The sequence below is a fragment of the Gasterosteus aculeatus genome, chromosome 1, assembly GCF_964276395.1.
Source record: "Gasterosteus aculeatus chromosome 1, fGasAcu3.hap1.1, whole genome shotgun sequence".
Classification (NCBI taxonomy): Eukaryota; Metazoa; Chordata; class Actinopteri; order Perciformes; family Gasterosteidae; genus Gasterosteus; species Gasterosteus aculeatus.
In genome coordinates, this window is record NC_135688.1 from 5125048 (window position 1) to 5143322 (window position 18275).

The 18275-nt window shown below is 45.5% G+C and overlaps 1 protein-coding gene across 4 annotated transcripts in view; it reads right to left on the reverse strand.

Annotated features, from left to right (window-relative positions):
* Positions 1-3571: 3571 nt before the first annotated feature.
* The window catches only part of dscamb (Down syndrome cell adhesion molecule b), a 91016-nt gene continuing 76312 nt past the window's right edge, over positions 3572-18275 (reverse strand). The window contains exons 20-33 of one of the 4 annotated variants that reach the window (XM_040181326.2): positions 18105-18238; positions 17787-17940; positions 17442-17559; positions 17178-17344; positions 16400-16498; positions 15098-15286; positions 14370-14660; positions 12551-12727; positions 12127-12157; positions 11769-11884; positions 11496-11645; positions 9668-9868; positions 9244-9546; positions 3572-4963 (exon numbers count right to left, since the gene is read on the reverse strand). In XM_040181326.2, coding sequence (XP_040037260.2) covers positions 4440-4963; positions 9244-9546; positions 9668-9868; positions 11496-11645; positions 11769-11884; positions 12127-12157; positions 12551-12727; positions 14370-14660; positions 15098-15286; positions 16400-16498; positions 17178-17344; positions 17442-17559; positions 17787-17940; positions 18105-18238 — 2654 coding nt within the window. In that variant the 3' untranslated portion in view covers positions 3572-4439. Of the gene's footprint in view, positions 4964-9243; positions 9547-9667; positions 9869-11480; positions 11646-11768; positions 11885-12126; positions 12158-12550; positions 12728-14369; positions 14661-15097; positions 15287-16399; positions 16499-17177; positions 17345-17441; positions 17560-17786; positions 17941-18098; positions 18239-18275 lie in introns of all 4 variants that reach the window. The other 3 variants (XM_040181309.2, XM_040181316.2, XM_040181298.2) reach the window with 3 other exon arrangements.

Consider the following 18275-nt stretch of genomic DNA (forward strand, 5'->3'; position numbering starts at 1 on the left):
GCTGCCAGAAAAAGTGTCTTCAGGATGAGATGATGGCCGAGGTGGTCCCGATGGGCTTCGGTCCGTCGATCCGTGTGCATCATCTCAACTACTGTGTCATTCGGAGGATGGGAAGCAGACGCACGCCTGTGTGCGTTTTCAACTCTGCTTCTACCGTTTTAATAAAATGTCCTGTCAAGTGATTTTACACAGGTGTCCAGTAGGGTTTTAATAACAAAAAGTTGCTTTTAATTACTTAGATTAGATTTAATTACTTGTGCACAGTGTGATTAGAGAACGGCAGGACGAACTGAATCAATATTGCGATAATCAAGTGATGTGTAAAAACCCTTCGGCTCTGATTAATAAGCCCATTTTTAATCACCCAACAAATGAGCACTTATCTTGATTTTTTACTTTCCGCGATCGTCTGAGGATCTTTGTATCTTTCCACAACAAACAAATGCAATAGAGCGCAGGGAGCTGAAAGACGGGTCAACTTATCTCACCTGACATCGGGCGAGGGGAAGCTTTATTAATAACAGATGAATGCATCACACGAGGTGTAAGCCGTCCTTGTTAATGGTTTTGTTTCTCTGACCATCAATTTTAAATGAATGTTTCACAACCGCAATTAAATGCCGTGCACTTTGGAGGCTTTGCATCGGCAATAAATCCACACCCAGCGGTGGTCACCAGTAGCTGCTGTGGACAGCTGCTGACAGCGCGCCCGGGAACGCATTTGAAAGACGAAAATGACGATTTGGTTTTAATGCTCTCGTATTAAAAGCGTTTGCTGCTGACTGCACAACCTAAAGAAGATTCTACAATGGAGAGGGTGTAGTAATTAGAAATGTTGGGGAAAATGCAAAATAGATAACTAAAATAAAAGGGGAAACTGGTTAGCCAGATATTGGATGAAAGGTTGAATAGTTAGCAAAACGTAGTTATTTTAAATGTTTATGGACATACAAAAGATCAACAAGATAAACGGCTAAAATAGCCAAAAGTAACACATTATAGTTGATCCATGCAATGATCGGTCATTAATTAAATATTCAATATAGAGCTTCCATATCATGAGCACCGTCCTAACAGAACAGGAAGATTATTATCTCACACAAAGAAAGAAGTAATTCATGAATCCGGACAAGAAAGGCAGTTTACATCTCACACGTGGTCTTACAACACAAAGCTGACGCACAACAGAACAAATCTAAAGACCCAAAAGCACCTTCCTTCACACAACGACCACGATGGCCACGACCGAAGGGTTTCCTCTCACCTGCGGCGGCTCGTGGGGGGACTCGCCGCCATGTTGCGTCGAGTCGCGTGTCACATATCACCGAGTTCTCGAACGTCTCGTTTTTATCAGATTAGCGTCAACATGCAAGTTGCAACAGTTGTTGACTGATTACCGTCGACGCACTTTCATCCCGTTAGTCGTAGAGCAGCCTCTTCACACTTTGCAGCTGCCAACGTTCACTGATGAGTCTTAAAGTGTGTGCACCTGGACAGCTCGACACCTGGGCAGCGCACACACGCTCTATCACGCGCACCAGCCGATGGTCCACTGGGATAAACAGATAAATGCTTCTTCTTTGGTCTTTTCTGGTGAAAATCCACACCAAACCGACTTAATATTGGCAATTCCAAAAAACAAAATGAGATGAACTTTTATGAAGGCTTATCGTTGGACATCCACGTTAAAAATCCCTTCTCGTTTTAAATATGCGATAGTTGCCGTCGGTGATGGGGCCCTTGAGTTAGAGGCCGACATCAGGCCTTAATGGGGTTGGGGACAATTCTACCATCTTATTTGATTTGAAAACTGCTATTTCCATTTGTGTGTGGCTGCTGAGCGGCGGTGGGAGGTGTGATAACAGCCTGCAGGCAGGAGGCCAGTCGCACACTAACAATCTGCCTCCTCCTAACGTATGAGGGCAACTACACAGTCACAAAGTCTCCTCAGTGTGCCGCTTATCTATCTTCATTACACTACCTCACACCAGTGAGGGGAATGCACCGATATAAAAAGAAAGTGCAATCATGTTAATTCACTCACCGTACATTTTCTCTCTCTCTCCCTCTGAGGTCATTTTCTTTGGTTTGTTTATAGCGACTGCATGAGGTTTCCCTTTGTGCGATCAACATGCAGCAGATGTCTTTTATTTGTACGGCTACATTTGTTTCCTCTCTCCGACACAAACATCTAGAAAAAGACAAATAACGTTTTTTCATTTTCGAGCAGGCGATAGAAATACTTCTAATTCTGCGGCGGTGGCCATTGATTTCCCAAACGATTGCTGTCGTGCATTTGTGCGCGTTTGCATATTTATGTGCACACGTGTGATGTTGGCGCTGCCTCAGCTCTTTCATCCACATCGTGCAGCGCTGTGGGATCAGTGTGACAGTAAACCTGATACAGGTTCCCGTCAAGAGTGGGCATGAATAATTCAGCGCGTTTCAGGGTGGCGTGCTCCTGCAAAATGGCCGACACCCAGGAGCAGACTGCAGGGTCGCCCTTGATGTCTCTCTCCGGGTTGATACAAATAGTTTTGGTGCTGAACATCGCTCAAAGTCCTCCAGCTCGCTGCAAACAGACTCAATTTAGCGACTGCACAGCGCCATCTGTTGATGGCCGCATCATCGCCAACCTTTTTACGCTTCCTGCTGGTGTTTTGTGGACGCAGCCGGGAGAATTGGGGCGAATCCCCTCTCACAATCTCTCCCTTTGCTGAGATTCATCTGTGCATGAAAGCACCTCGTACACGTGCACACGGTACTCGCTCGGTGGATATCTTTTGACAGCGAAATCAATAAAATAAAAGCTCGCTGTCTGCTTTTATATGGAACTATTCTTCCTAACTAAATTAATATGCCGATATGCATTGTAAGTTTATAGCACCAGCCCAAAAAGGCTGAGAAACTGTGACTACCAGATGATGACATCATCACTTTAACTTCTGGCAAGACATTTGTCATCTATTAACGTCGCCAGTGACAGAAGTGTGACCCTCGTGGTGCTTTATGACTGTTATGCTATGTTTAGGTGTAGAATCTCAGGTTTAAAAACATTTTAAAGGCCCTTTTAGCCTTTTGATGTCTGAGTGTATTGTGGCTACTAGCTCTCATACGTGAAAACACAAACGTATAACTGCAGGTACAAAAATCATGTGTCTTGGTGAAACAGAAAAAGAGAAAAAAGAGGGATAAACCGAGCGGGATTAACAGAAATAAAGGGGGAAGTGATGCACGTTGACTGAAACTGCTGTAGAAATCCTCTAAATGAATCAGTAGAAGTGATGACACAAAACTGAGGGATCATGACATGATTAACGGGACGGGATTAATCATAAGTGATCATTCATTAGTTTAACAATTTAGGAAGGGAGACATTTCTGGCCTCATTAAAAAGCCCCAAACACTAAGAAACAACGAACCTACGTTACAAAAAATTGAGGTCAATTTGATATCAAACACGTGGCAGTTGTTCGCATGATTCCTGGAGACGAACAGTTGGTTACGCGTCTTAGATAATAGAAGGATGGTCAGTTCCCTGTCGTACCCGTTTAACAGGAATCAAAGCCAGATGTGTGCAAACATGACTAAGGACTTTATTAACCAAATCATTTCCCCCATAATATCCACAAATAAAAGTGATCTCTTTATATATATTCACATTGTATAATTTCATAGTGTGACAAAAATTCTCTTTTTTTTTGGATATCCAGCCATTCCGGTTAATTGTCATTTGATCAGTCGCCATGCAGTCGTCAGAAAGGTTTAAAAACATTACGGTTGGTCAGCATTGGCGGTCGCGTCCGGCGTCGCTCCTCTTCTCGTATCTCGGCTCCTTGTGGTGCTAAAAACTCCCTCAGTTACCCGATCACAGATTTCATCACACTGCAACAATGAAATAAAATAAATTAAGAAAGCAACGTTCTCCTGCAGAGTGCTCTAGAGTCGTCGTCCTCCTCCTCCTCCTCCTCCTCCTCCCTTTCCCTTCTGTTTTTTTTTAGTTTTATTTTTTTTAGATATTTCTGTTTTTATATAATAATAATAGTAATAATAATAATGACTATAATTGTCCTTAATATAAATTCAATAGTATTTTTTTTCTCTTTCTCAAATTTTAAATAAATCATTTTGGCAATCCCCATATGTTTTCACTTTAGAATAAAAGAATACTCAAGTAGAAAATAAAAGCTGTGAGCGAAAATTCTTCAGAAGAGGAGTGAAGGTGTGACAGAATGAGAAGAGTGAAAACAACAGAGAAGAGCGAGAGAGGAAAGAAAGAAAAGAGTGAAAGAAAGAAAGACAGACTCAAAGAAACGCATCCACGTCAGACGCATGTCGCAAACGTCTCTATATACAACAATTTCTGTTGTGGTAAACTGTCCGTCCTGGGCCTGTCCTCTGTCCCTTGTCCTTCCTCCGGTCCGGTGTGTGTCCCAGCGTTATACCAGAGTGTAAGACTTGGCATAGGGGTTGTTGCTTTGTTTCAGGTGTCCTCTGGAGTCCAGCAGGGACTCCTGGGAGGTGCTGAGCTTGGCAGCCTGTGCTTGGGCGAGGTCTCCCGAGGAGGGGGCCTCTGCCCGGACCTCCCCCCGGGCCTCTCCCCTCTCCCGGACATCCCTGTGGGGGAGGGTGGAGGCAGTCCCCGGCTGCCACTGCTGCACCTCCCTGGGTGACGGCACTTCCATGGGGGTGGGCTCCATGGGGGGGGGCCTCTTCAGCGTGCGGCTCCTCTGGGGCTCCAGGCAGGTCTGGCCCATGGCTCCTCCTCCTCCTCCACCTCCACCTCCTCCCGCTCCTCTTGTCTCCCCCGTAGCACCAGCGCCAGCTCCACCTGCACCTCCTCCTCCGCTGCTGCTGCTGCCGCTGCTGCTGCTGACCCCTCCTCCTCGGGCCGCCAGTGGCACGCCGCGGTTCAACAGGAAGTCCATGCGTAGGTAAGGCGGCAGGTGGACCAGCTCTCCCCCTGGGAGACGGAGACAAACAGGGGACACTGAAGGTTTAGTTCCGTTACGGTTTGTCTCCAGGCAGGTAATGGAAATACTTAATCGAGTGACTTCTTTAGCCACTCAGGAGCAACAATGATGTCGCCTCGTGGGGCCAGAACGAATTACTGTGATTGGGTTTATGTTCTGAAAGTGAAATAATGAATCCTTTAAGCTCTGTTTTTGGTCCTCACCAGCTCCCGGGCGAAATATCTGCTTCTTTAACAACTAAATACACCTCCATGTTCAGCAGCTAATCATTAAGTGTGTTAGAATACACCAAACAATAAGACGAAAGAGTCCTGACGACAGAACTGCAGATTTAGATGACAGTAGTCTGTTTTGTCAACACAAGCACCAAATGTAAAATGTACAAGTAGCCTCTTCATCAATTGTTCAGACTACATCAAATATTGATTAGTGCAGATTTAATTTATTGTCAACCTAAAGTAAATAATGAAATTACAAAATAAAAATCATGTGTCCTCTTGTCTTTCCCTTCTGGTGAAGATATTAAGATGTTTAAACGCTGATCCATTACACTCATTTTGTAATGAGGACTTGATTTAAGACTCAATAACTAAACAGAATATGTTCAGACTACAGAGGCTCCTTGTTGCTGATTGTTGGTCAGCTTGGTTCCATGGTTCTCTCTGGGAGCCCCGCTGTGTTCAGTGTGTAGCGTGTAGTGTGTACAGCGTGTAGTGTGTGCAGTGGGGTCTCCTAACCAGCTCTGGCTTTCTCCACACACTCAATTTGTGTTACTTCTTCCTCTCTGTTTAAATTAGCTGCATAGAGTTGAATCCATATTTAACTAACATCCACACTGTTACATTCGCCCACCTCAGGCCCTTCTGCGAATATGATTCACATAACTATTATTTGAATGTGATACCGATGTTTCACCAAGTGTGAATCTATTGGTTCAATAGTTGCTATAATGAAATATGTGCAGAGCATAATGTTATAGGAAGTGAAAATTACAATATTACAAGTTATCTCCGCTGTCCTTGTCAGGAACGACACAAAGATTAAGTTATGTCTTCTTACCTTGAACAAGCTGCCTGTGTCTACATATAATTTATACATTCTTGCTTGCATTTGCTCGTATCAAAAACCTTCTGCTGCAAGTTTAGTTGCGTCGTAGGACAGAAAGAGCGGCAGTCTCATTAGGAAACAGAGTAACTTGTTAGCGCTCGTAGCGAGATAAACCAGGTCAGACAAGAGAAAAGCTGTCTCTTCAATCTTTGCTGTCTGAAGCCTTAGATAAGAGCCAGAAAAAGAGGGATGTGTGGTTCAGTGAGTTCACGGGGCGTGTTTCCGTGGCCCTTCCCCTCATTGGATTACAAATTTAACAGAACAAATTAGTGCCTAACATAAGGGTGTCGGGTTGCTGAAACATTCATCTTCACATCCGTCCTTCCCGCTCGCCGCACGTGCACGGCCAACACGTGCACGGCCAACACGTGCACGGCCAACACGTGCACAATAGAGGGTGGATACCCGACCCCGTCGGATAAATATTTAGAAAATTTTAGTCGGGCTCGGGTCGGGCTCGGACACATCAGCGCGATAAGGCATTGAACATTCCATATTTAAAATATCTTAATAAGTAGTGAAGTCATCTGCTTCCCATGATGTAGAACCTCGGTTCCCAAACTGGGGTAGGGTACGCGAAGTGGTTCAGGGGGTATGCGGGGAGAAAATGTCCGCGATACCAGAAAACAGACGGAATTCGCAGAATGTACCGTTTGAAACAGAATTGCAACTTTCAGACGGAAACATCATTTTGTGCATCAAAATCGCCCAAATTCCCCTGTATTTGGTCCTGCAAGGCTGTATTTCTTTCTTAAACTAGAGGGTTCGGATAAATATTTAGAAAATAGAGTCGGGCTCCGGTCGGGTTCGGACAAAATAGTTTAAAGGCTGTCGGACTCGGGTCGGACTCGGGCCGGGCTCGGACAGAAAAGGTCGGCCCGATCCATGCTCTAGTGCAGAAGCTTATACCGCGTGCACGGCCACGCCAGCTGCGCGCCGCCTACTCAGCGCTACTGCTACGGCAGGGACGAGGCCTCTCCAGGTCGCCTCCGACGCGTGACTTTGGGGAACGGCTTTCTGGGTTTATGGGCAGAATGAATCATTTATTGTTTTCATATTAAGCTCCATTAGTGCCAGCAAATATGATGAATGGCTGGGAGTGTTAATTGAATTAAATATAGATTTAAGTGTTGCTGTGGGAGCTCATTACAGATGTAATGATGCTTTTTTGCAACTGAAAAGCATTTTCGTTCTCTCGCCGAGCCGAAAATGCCCGTTAAAATGCCCGATGCGTCTTCATCTAAGGCCGCACTGTTGTGACAAGTGATGTTTTAATATTCTCTGACCCTCCCTCCTATCTTGTCTGTGTTTGCGTGTCATCATGGCGACTGCCGCCTCTGGCCCCGTAATTACCAGCACCGCTGTAAAAGTTTATGAGCAACCGAAGGAACAAGCTGTTAAAGGGACGCACACCCCAGCGATCTGCTCTTATGAGGCACTGAAGAGGAAGAGCACCAATAAATAAACTTAGTCTCATAAAAACAAGTTTGTCGAGAGGTCACGTGAAATGGGAGGCGGCGGGCGAGCGGGCTGAAGGCGAAGGTCGGCCCGGGTCAGTCCGCTGAAACCGAGACGGGGACGAGGTTGAAGCCGGGTCATTCGGCGGCTGTCACTCAAAAGGCACCGCACTGGGTCTGAGTAACACTAGAGCGATACCGTGTTACACTCCACTTATGCTCCTTTGTTTCAATTCACTAGACTTCATCTTTCTATATAGTTCAAATATAGGCCATGTTCCCTTACATCATCTTTTTAAATCAGGTCTTCAACAGTCACTAATGGACAAAACATCTGTGTTGCAATTGTTCCTACATACTTGTGTCTTAGCAAGGAATTATTAGCATGGAAGCATTCGTTAAAAATTAATAAGCAGAATTAGAATTGTCACAGCAATTGGTCAGAACAGCTCTTTTATCAGGGCCTTCGCTCTCTTAAGCCTTTGCGATCCTGTGATTTAAATACTACGTGTAAAGCCTTCTGGTCCAAACAGAATCTGGGTACTTACGAATTGTCAGAGGGTCTCTTCTAAAAGAAAACACACAATTATTGTACAGTTCATTGATTGTAGATTCAGCTGAAATACACACAACGGTTGAGACAGCTAAAAGAAGCTGAAAACTACTCTAATCAAAATTTATAATACAAAATTGTGCCTGACCCTCTCACCACAAAAGAAACACGCTGTCAACTTTCCTGCTTGAACCAAACTTTCTACGCAAGTGCATTGAATGTCTTTTTTTGAGGAAGCTGCAGAGGGAACGCAGCTTGATTCTGATGCCTCTAAAGTTACTGACACCAGCTCAAGTGTCCGGTGTTACACTGAACACCACAGTGGCGCCTAAGTGGTGTTTTGTAGCAAGTGACAATAGCTCCAGATAAGGTTGACGGATGGCCTTTAGCTGCCCTCTCTCTCCGCAGACATGAGTCACATGATGAGGCCTGAAACCTAAGAAGTAGATCTGATGGCCTCGACTCTCGTCTGATTGAACCGTACATTGTGCACACACACCACTACTTCTGGTCCTTGGACGGGACCCCTCGGGCAACGCTGATTATCGGAGGGGTGGGAGGCGGGGCACAGACACACTGTGACGTGACAGCGGAAGGGATGATGAATGAGCCGTGCACACGTGTCCGTCATGTCTGTGCTTCAGCGTGTGGTCCGAAGCCCGTCGGCACGCTCTGCCAGTACTTTAAATTGCTGTGCACGGCTGGAGCACAGGGTTGCGTAGGGTCAGGCCGGAGGCCGAGAGGAGAGCACTGGAGCAGGTTTACTCAAACTACAGATGACTTTTGAGTCGCCATCTGCGTGTTGTTAAAAAAAGACACAGTTTAATGACGGAAACGTTTTCAGTTTTCCTACATTAAAAGGCCTCCCAGTGGTGCTTTTGGAAGAACTCACAAGGCCCCGCCTGAGTGATGCCACATTGGAGTTTAACCCGGGCGACCAAATGGGTCAAATGGGGGAGGACCAGCCTCCCTGATCTGAACAGTATCTGCTCTTTTACCAAAAGTGGTAAGTGGTAAAACAAATTCTAAAGGGTGAGTAACAAGGAATAAAAGCTAGATCATCATTTATTTTCGCTTAGTGTGGGAACGGAACGGGGACAGCGAGGCTGCTGGATGGCTGAATAAGAAACACAAGGTTGCATGAGTCCCTCACCAGGTCTGTGTGCCTTGGGCACCGCCATGGTCATGACCCGGCTGACATCCTGAGGTTTGGGCGGCGAAGCGGTGAAGCGGCAGATGCCCGACTCGGACGGCGTGCTGGAGGTCACGCTGTCGGTGTAGTCGTTGGTCCCTGCCGTCATCTGTTCCGACGACGTGTCAGAAATGAAGCACTCGGTGATGGTGAACTTGGCGTGGCGGAGCTGCTCCTCCATCTTGGCGTGCTCGTAGGCTCTGGCCAACTCCTCGTAGGTGGAGGACGCGCTCTCGGTCGACACCATGCTGCTCCGCGCACGATCTGAGAAACACGCGTTTGATTCGCTTTAACCTTTCTTTAAAAAATACAACTGTGTGGCGGTCACGCGGATTCGCCGTCAAACCAGACGACGTCACCGAGGCGACTTCCATCTGCCCTCTACCTGTATCCTGAGAGGGGCTGACACTGTAGCTGTCGCTCTCCTTGTCCACGGATCCGGTGGCGCGCGGCGTGGGCAGCCTCCAGTCCGTGGTCAGCGTGTGCGAGGAGCTGGTGGGGTGAGGCCGGTTCAGGGTCCACTGGCTGGCGTAGCGGCTGCGTGCCGCCACGGGACCCGCTTTGGCAGTGCGTCTGGCAGTGGGATCTGGTGGTGAGAGAGCGGGATGAATTGTGGGAGAAGCTAATAACAGCTACTCCATTTTTCAGTTTAATGAATAGCATATGTAAGTCCTGTGACACAACATTAACTGGCACATTTACCAGAATGACTCTCTTTGTCAGAGAGCCTGCATTCTAAGAATAAATAGATATTAGTGCTTGAAATTAAACTGCAAATCATTATTGCATTCATAAGCATACATCAGTGTTTACCGACAGTCAATGTGCACCTGGGACTGGATTGTGTAAATTGCATTCCTTAGAATTTTTTCTTTTAACATCTAATTAGGACAATTGAGTCCCTGGGATATTTTATTCTCATTCAAATTGTTGTATGAGAGTAAAATATTCCATCATAATCATCATTATGCAGGGATGGCTTCAAACAAACATAATTTTCATCCATCACCGGGGGCCTAATTTAGGAATCCAGCCACCTTCAGTTGAAAGACAACTCTGTGTTTGGACCATTCATACAGCTCATATGCAAACCGATGTTTGGATGTGGCTCATCAGTAACCAAAAACTGCATCATTTATAGCTGGAATGAAGAAAAAGAAGGGAATATATATGTATTTCCTGCTGTGCTGGGGTACAAATCTACAGTTCAGCGCTTCAGCGAACACAAAACGTTACATCCCACAGCTCGCTGGAATGACATTATCATCCATCTTAAGCCCTCACTGTCTCCACACAGACATATAAATAGTATCACATTCAGCCTGACACAGACCGGCTGCTGCTCTGTGCACCGCGGGGCCAAATCACAGCGAGACCCTTTGGAAAAGCCTGCATTGGATCCGTGCGGGGAAGAATGGAGCTGGTAATTGTAGTAGGTCAGACAGTAATCCTATCAGCGGGGAAGGAAGGGGCAGAATGATGCAGCTGTTTGGCCGACAGCAGGATGAGGAAGATAAAAAAAAGAGGATGATTCAGCAAACTGTGCTCATGCCCCGCTGGCCAGGTTAAACAAACCGATCATTGCACAGTGCGTTTTATGTCCTCATGTTCACGTTTTTATATTAGAATTTGTGTAGATGAGGACATACCTTTGGTGAAGGCAGATAATAAACAAAGTAAGACAATAAAAAGTGAATATTACGAATAGCATTGTCATATTCGGGTGGGAAAACACCCACTTTCTGCACCGTCTGCTCAAAATAATTTCAGAGCAGCAGCATTCTGAGTCTGTGGGAGTGGGCCCGTGCGCACTCAGCTCCCACTGGCCAGTGGGAGCTGGTCGAACAGGTGAGGATGTGCCAAAAAGAGGAAGGCAGGTCGCTACTCATCATCATTTCCGCTCCAGCGGAGCTCAAACAGCAGTGACGCTGTGACCTCACCTGCTGCATGACGTGTAGCCCAGGTGCAATAAACGGATGTTACCAGTGCTCACTTTTTATGGAGCAGCAAAGTCTTTTAACGTCACATCTGTCTATGAAAATGAAAGTAAGCGGATTCAGGAGGAAAATTGTCAGTTCTTGATTCCCGAATGCAGGTGGGCCAAATTAAAAGACACTTTGACCACATCATATTATTGTTAGTAACACAGTGCTATTTTTAATATTAGTAGTAAAAGGAAATAAATATTGGGCACTGACGGTGGTGGGACTCACTGGTTCCAGGCCTGGCGTCGGACACGTCCACCAGTGGTCCAGTGGCCTGGGACAGAGACTGGTAGTGGACTGTGTGGGTCACTGTGGAGGACTTTTGCTTATTTGTCTCCCCAAAGTCGTTGTCTGTCAACAGCACAGTGGACCTGTCATCTGAGAGGTAAGTAATAGGGAGGGGAGGGAGGAAGTAAGAAGAGGGAGATAAATACAGAATACAAGTCCGTCACCAACAGATTTGGTGGCCCGAGGACTGACAGGTCTCTCTGAGGGTCCTACCGATCGTCTCCATGGTGTCCCGCTCCTCGATGAGCAGCTGGGCTCTGGGGATGTCGATGTGCATTCGGAGTGTCTGCTGCTGCTTGTTCACGGTGTCTGGAGTCCGCGTGTTCTTACTGAGCAGATAAAAGGGAAAAAGTCATTACTTTTCAGCTGCGTGGTTTTGCATTGTATTGCAGAAATGCTACTTCAATTCCATTCAAGTTGATAAGCAGCTGTAAGCAGGCCAGAGGGACGGCACATCCCCAGTGCAATATATTAGATTTTCACTGATAGGTACTGTAACTCTGGTCTACATTGTGATTTATGGTCGCTGCTTAGAGGAAAACGGCAGTAAATTAAAATTAAGCATACGTACCTCATCAGCATTTCTGCCAGGCTTTTGGCGTCTGTGGAGTCAGCAAAGAGCTGGTTAATACCATAATAGTAGCGTCCAAGTTGATATGCTACGGTTGTGGACCTACCGTACAGTCACTGACAATCCCACTTAGAAAAAGGCAACCAAGGCATTATTAGAGAGTTGGGGAAATTTAAAGGGGGGTGGGGGGGTTCCAGGGGAAACAACGGCTGATGTTTCCTAAAGGAAAAGTGTAGCCTTAGTTTTGGTTTGACACAGCTTAACTGTGCTGGTGTGTAGCATAACAATATTGAAATCACATAGTTGGACTTTTAGGCCGGATGTGTGTGTGTGTGTGTGTGAGAAACAACATGTGCTTAAATAACCTTTAGTTGTTTCTTGTTTTTCAGACAAAGAGTGAAACGTAATTTGAGGTTGAACTCACCTCGGAGTCTCTTGAGCCTCTGCTCCCTCCGTCTCCTCTTCAGCACCATGAGCATGATGAAGACCAGGACGGCCACCACCAGGACAGAGGTGATGGTCACCACCATCTTCAGACCCCCGCTGCCGGACATGTTGTCTGAGATGGGGTCTCCAGTTTTCAGCAGGGGAGGGATGGTACCTTAGAAATAAAGACATTTATGAGCGATTAGACATCAAGAGGTTTGTCTGCTCGTTCATCTGTTTATGCTAAACAAATATACAGAACCTGCTTTGTTCATTTTATGCAACATCCACAGTAACAATTTTGAAAAACGATGATGACTGTAAGTTAAGTGGATCCTTTTTTTTTTGTGAAAAACAATAAAAAAATAAATATTCAAAACGTTTTATAAGTCTGCTGTTTCTTACATGAAAAGAAACCTTTTTCTTTTCTTCACGGTTATTCCAATAATGCCAATAACACATTCTTATTTTTATTTTTTTGTGATCTGTGATATATTTGTCGATCGTCCGATCACATCCTTGGATAAAAGTATATTGCAACAATGATGTTAAGCAAAGAAAATTCGATAGGATCACAAAGCAGTAATCCAATTAACGTTACCAACATTATAATCGAAGAGAATCAATAAAGCAGCGCAGGGTGTGACTCCACAGACCAATCAGGGCGTGTTTATCTATCCATATGTGGAAAAGCTAGAATTGCTTTTTTAAGATGAGTGGATTAGCTAGAAGAAATGCAGCTTAAGGGATTTGTATTTTCAAGGATTACAACAAAGTATGTGCATTAAAATCATGCATGTGGAAAATCAATAGAAAAGTCTTAATTCCTTATCATTTTTCATTCCTATAATCTTTGATTACTTTGCTAAAGAAGTGTTTCCTGCAATAGTAAATATTTGTTTCTTCACAAAATGAAAGGTAAATGGATTTCAGTATGTTTTATGCCGTGCCAAGAGCTTTAAGCGTATTTTGATAACATGAAACGCGATTATTTGGGGCGAGGGTAACATTACGTTTTCATACGGTGCTCCTCGTAGGAGACTGAATGCTCTGAGTCTGCTGTCAAACTGTCAATAGCAGAAGCAACTCCACTCACACATGAAATCCTGACAGGCCGCTAAACACCCCTCGGAAAAAAAAGGAGAAAAAAAACCTTCATAGGAAACTAATGAATAGTCTGGAGTGTACCGCAGAGCGCTCATCCTCTACTATCCGCCCTTACAGCTTAAACACTTCCTTTGTGCATGACTGACACAATCTGTAGCCTGAGGCAAATAACGCTACAGCACCACGGCCACGCGGAGGATCGGAGGGCCGTCCCTGTTCGCTTCCTCAGCCGAGTCGTCTGAGAACTTGTCAATTCACACAAAGGCTGACAGAGAACGTCTTAAATCCCAAATGCCTACTACAAAACACGCACTGTAACGGCAGAGTGGCACTTTGTGCTGAAACAAAGTAGCCCCCGATAATAAAGGGTGATACGCTGCGTTTACCTGGTTTTGCAGTGATTAGTATTTCTACTCGATTTGTGTGTTGATGTGAAACAAAGCAGTGGTTTGCTTCCACACTGAGAGAGCTACTGTAACACCCTAAAGTGGAAAAGATCTGATTGCACATAAGGAAGAACAAAACAAACCCCTTGTTGTTTGGGTTTTATACTTGTTCCACCTCATTATTGTTATGCCAAATTTAGCAGTTTGGAGAGACTTTATAAAACCTTCTTAAATTTACCGCTGACTTGCTACTTCTATTCACCCCGATCCAGTGATCCTCGCTCTGCGTGCACCGCTGTGACAATCCCTCCCACGCAAACTCACTTCCGTCTGCATTGAGAGTGGCAAAGGTGATCCTCTTTTCCGCCGAGCCGGCGCTGTTGGTGACCTTCATCTGCAGCTCGTACCAGGTCGCCTCCTGCAAGTCGTACAGGACGTAGCTCTTGGTCAGCGACGTGCGCTGGGCCGTGGTCCAGGTGGCCGAGTCCACCGCTCGGTACTCCAGGATGAAGGAGGTGATCGGACAGCCGCCGTTGTTCCAGCCGACCAGGTTGAGCCTGGCCCTAGTGGAGTTAATGCTGGTGAAGAGTTCGTGATCTTTGGCAAACTGCGGCTCTGATAGAGGGGGAGACAGACGCAGTGGGTGAGGCTGCTGCTGGGAGGAGATGCTCAACGCTCACAGTTTGGCCGAATGCCTCCCAGACGACCAACGGGGACATTATAAGGAAGAACGTAGAGAATAAATGAACTCCACTCAAGCAGCACAGAGGGATGTGACTTAGGGAGGATAATCATAGCTTTTACCCCTGACATGTGCCACTATTTGCTGAGTTTTGAGTTTTTATGATCAATGAAACCCAAATTCTGTCGTGTCATCAAATTTTGCTGAGTGAGAGAAGAAATATTATCTTTTTCCTCTTTTATTCTCTCTACCTTTAGAGTTATTACAGACATTCAGAATAAAGCTTTGGGAACACGACTCCTCCTGTGAATCTTCTAAAACGTAATTCGCAGAAAAACAGAAAATCTAGCAGACTACTTCTGCTCCCTACCTTTCCCGTGGGTCTTAGCTTCAATGATCTCACTGATGCGCCCCGGCCCCACTGCATTCTGGGCCGTCAGAGTGAATTTGTACCAGGTGCCGCACTTCAGGTTCTCCAAGCGGTAGGAGCGCTCACTGGGGCTGATGGGAAAACTGCCCCACTGCTCACTGTTGTCCTCTGAGTACTGCAGGATGTAACCTGGGGCAGAGGATCGGGAATCAACTCAACAGAATAATCGATTTACACATTAATAAATTATACGTCTTGTCATGTAGATATTTCTTTCACAATGCCTCTCTGTAAAAAACTTTAGTTTAAAGACTAAAGCGGGAGACACACAACTAAAAGTTCACCCGCTGAAGCAATAATTCACTAAAGTGTTGGATAGATAGAAACAAAAAGTTAACTTTTCCGTTTCTTTGTTCTCTGTTTTACTTTGTATCACTGTGTATGACTAGTGAGCTTGATTTGATTCTCTACACAATGGCCATTTCAGCTGGTCAAATGAAAGTAAAATTAATGTTTCTGAATACCGCTCTGGTCAACATACAACTGGTAATAATGGGTACAGTTTATTTACTCTACTTGAACCTGAGATGAACTAATTCACAAAATTTGACTGCTGCTAACAGGGTTACAGTTGATATGGATCAATTAATCTTTTTATTTCTTTTTCGATTAAGCTTGTAAATTATTGTTGACTATGTGGGAAGTGGTGACCTGTTGGTGGCACTTAATAAAAAGTCAGATATCATTTAGATTCATCTTCAGGGCATCATGAATGCAGTTATCAGGACAAAAGAGTGTAGGATGCAAGCCTGGCTAAAAATAGACAATCGTATGCTTTGGTGTGTGCATCTTGGTGACTGATGACGCTACGAGCAGGAAAGCAATAACAAATATCACAAAGGAGGCAACATGAACAACTTTTATGGTGACTGCAACTCAGCAGCCAGGAGCAGGTGATGAGAAGCAAGGAGGAATTACCACAAATGGTTTTAGGGGGATTGCGCGCTCTTTAAGATGGAGAGCTTTAATCTCTCACTTAAACGGACCTAATCTTCCCCGCTGCTTTTTAATCTACCTTTTAGGACTCGAGCATTCAAGCCAAACCACCAGATAATGAGAAACGGGGTTGTAAAGGAGGACGTCACGTCGGTGATCTTAGGAGGCTGGAGGGAGGTGATTATTTCTACATGACGGATAACACATTTAGTTGACGCACATTTGCGTGTGAGTCCATTAACTTGCGATGAAACTGCTCGCTGCGCCGTTTAAAATTCATTTTCCGCGCGCTTATGTTGCTCTTACCTCTGATGGAGCTCCCTCCGTTGTCTCCAGGGATCCATGACAATGTGATGGATGTGGTGGTTGTCTTGGTAACTGTGAGGCGCGGCTGATCAGGAGGGACTGAGGACACACAAAGTTAACCGCCTGTTAGTTTAGGTTATTTTATATCACAAAAGCAATAACATAATCAACATCAGGCTATATATATGTTTTTCAATAAATTTCAACCGTATTCTTGTAATAACTACGTACAAATATTGCGACTTCTCGTGCCGTGTTGTGTTTTGTATGTGCAGAAAGTGTTGAACATGAGCTTAAATATAGCAGAAACTATTAAAGTCCAGGGGCACATAAACCTAACATAACAGTTAAGTAGGCATCACTAGGGGGGAATTAAAAAAGCTTACTTGAACAAACAAAAGACAAGAAATAGGAGGGAAGAGTAAATACATTTGATAACATATAATAAGAGAAGTGGATCTGCAGGAGAAAACAATGCCTGGTAGGGTTATTGGATTATACGTATACTTCTTTTTAATTTGCCATATGTTGCCTGAATGTTGTGGCATTTCCACTTCAAGCGGATGCAGAAAACTTCACCGCATTTCAGAAAATGTGTTTGACGCGCACAACTGCCAGGGGGAAGACCCGGAGGCTCTCCGCGTCTTACTTGTCCCTCGAATGTTGGAACGAAACCTCGTTAATGCACAGTCCTGTCAAACTATATCTGTGTTACGCAGATATCTGTCCCCCTGGAGCGACATCCCGGCTCTGCAGAGGGAGCTCCAACACTACTTGCCTTGGACCTGCAGGTTCAGTGTGATCTCATCTGACCCCCAGTTGTTGCTGGCCACACAGCTGTAGTTGCCAGAATCCTCTGCTTTCACCGTGCGGATGATGAAGCTGCCGTTGCCGTGGACGCTACGGCGACCGTCCACAAGGACAGGTGTGGGAGTTCCATTGGTGCTGGAGACAGACGGGAACAGTGTTTATCACATTACTGCTACAGCGCTTGGTGAAAAGCCGCTGGATTGTTGTACACAAGCGTTTGTGGGCGACTTACTTTCCCTTGAGCCACTTGATGGTGGGAGGAGGGTCTCCGACGGCCTTGCATGGCAACACGATGTCCTTCATCCAGGGAGTGGTCACTGTTCCATTGAACGTCAGGATCCTGGCTGGAGCTGCAACACACACAGACAAACAAAACAAACATATCAAGAAAGCAATGAGGTTCACAAATCCCTTTGGCTAATGAAAAAGAACTTAATTTTATTAACAAACACAAAACATTCCATTCCGTTGTACACATAGTGTGCAATTGTGAACTGTAATGTTGCGCTCTGCTTGTTACTAGAGGTGCTTTCTGCATTCTGCAACAACACCCTGGAGGCCAGCTTTCTTTGGGTACCTTTGGCCAGAGGCTCCACTGTGATCTTCTCACTGTTGTTGCCGTGTCCGGCAGCCGTCACAGCCACCACCCAGATACTGTACTGCCTGTTTCGCGCCAGGTTGGGGATCCTGTAGAAAAACGCATCTGGAGAGGCCTCAAACTCGCTCATCACCTGTGAAACGGAGCGAGAGGAGAGATTAATGTATCATTTGGCAGCAACAGGGAAGTCCAGAGAAAGGCCACTTTCTTCTGGCTTTATGCTCTGTAGCAGCAAACCACGTGCAGAGGAACTTAAAAAAGAAGACAGAATATCTTTTGGTTCACAAATGCTATTACCATGGGATGCAGGTTAGAGCAGAAGACGATGTATTTCCTGATGATGCCGTTGAGTTTGAGGGGAGGAAGCCAGGAGACGAACACCACGGAGCTGCTGGATGCTGCAGCCTTCACCCCCGCTGGAGGACCAGGAACTGGGGAAGAAGAGAGCGGTGAAGGGCTTAGAAGAGC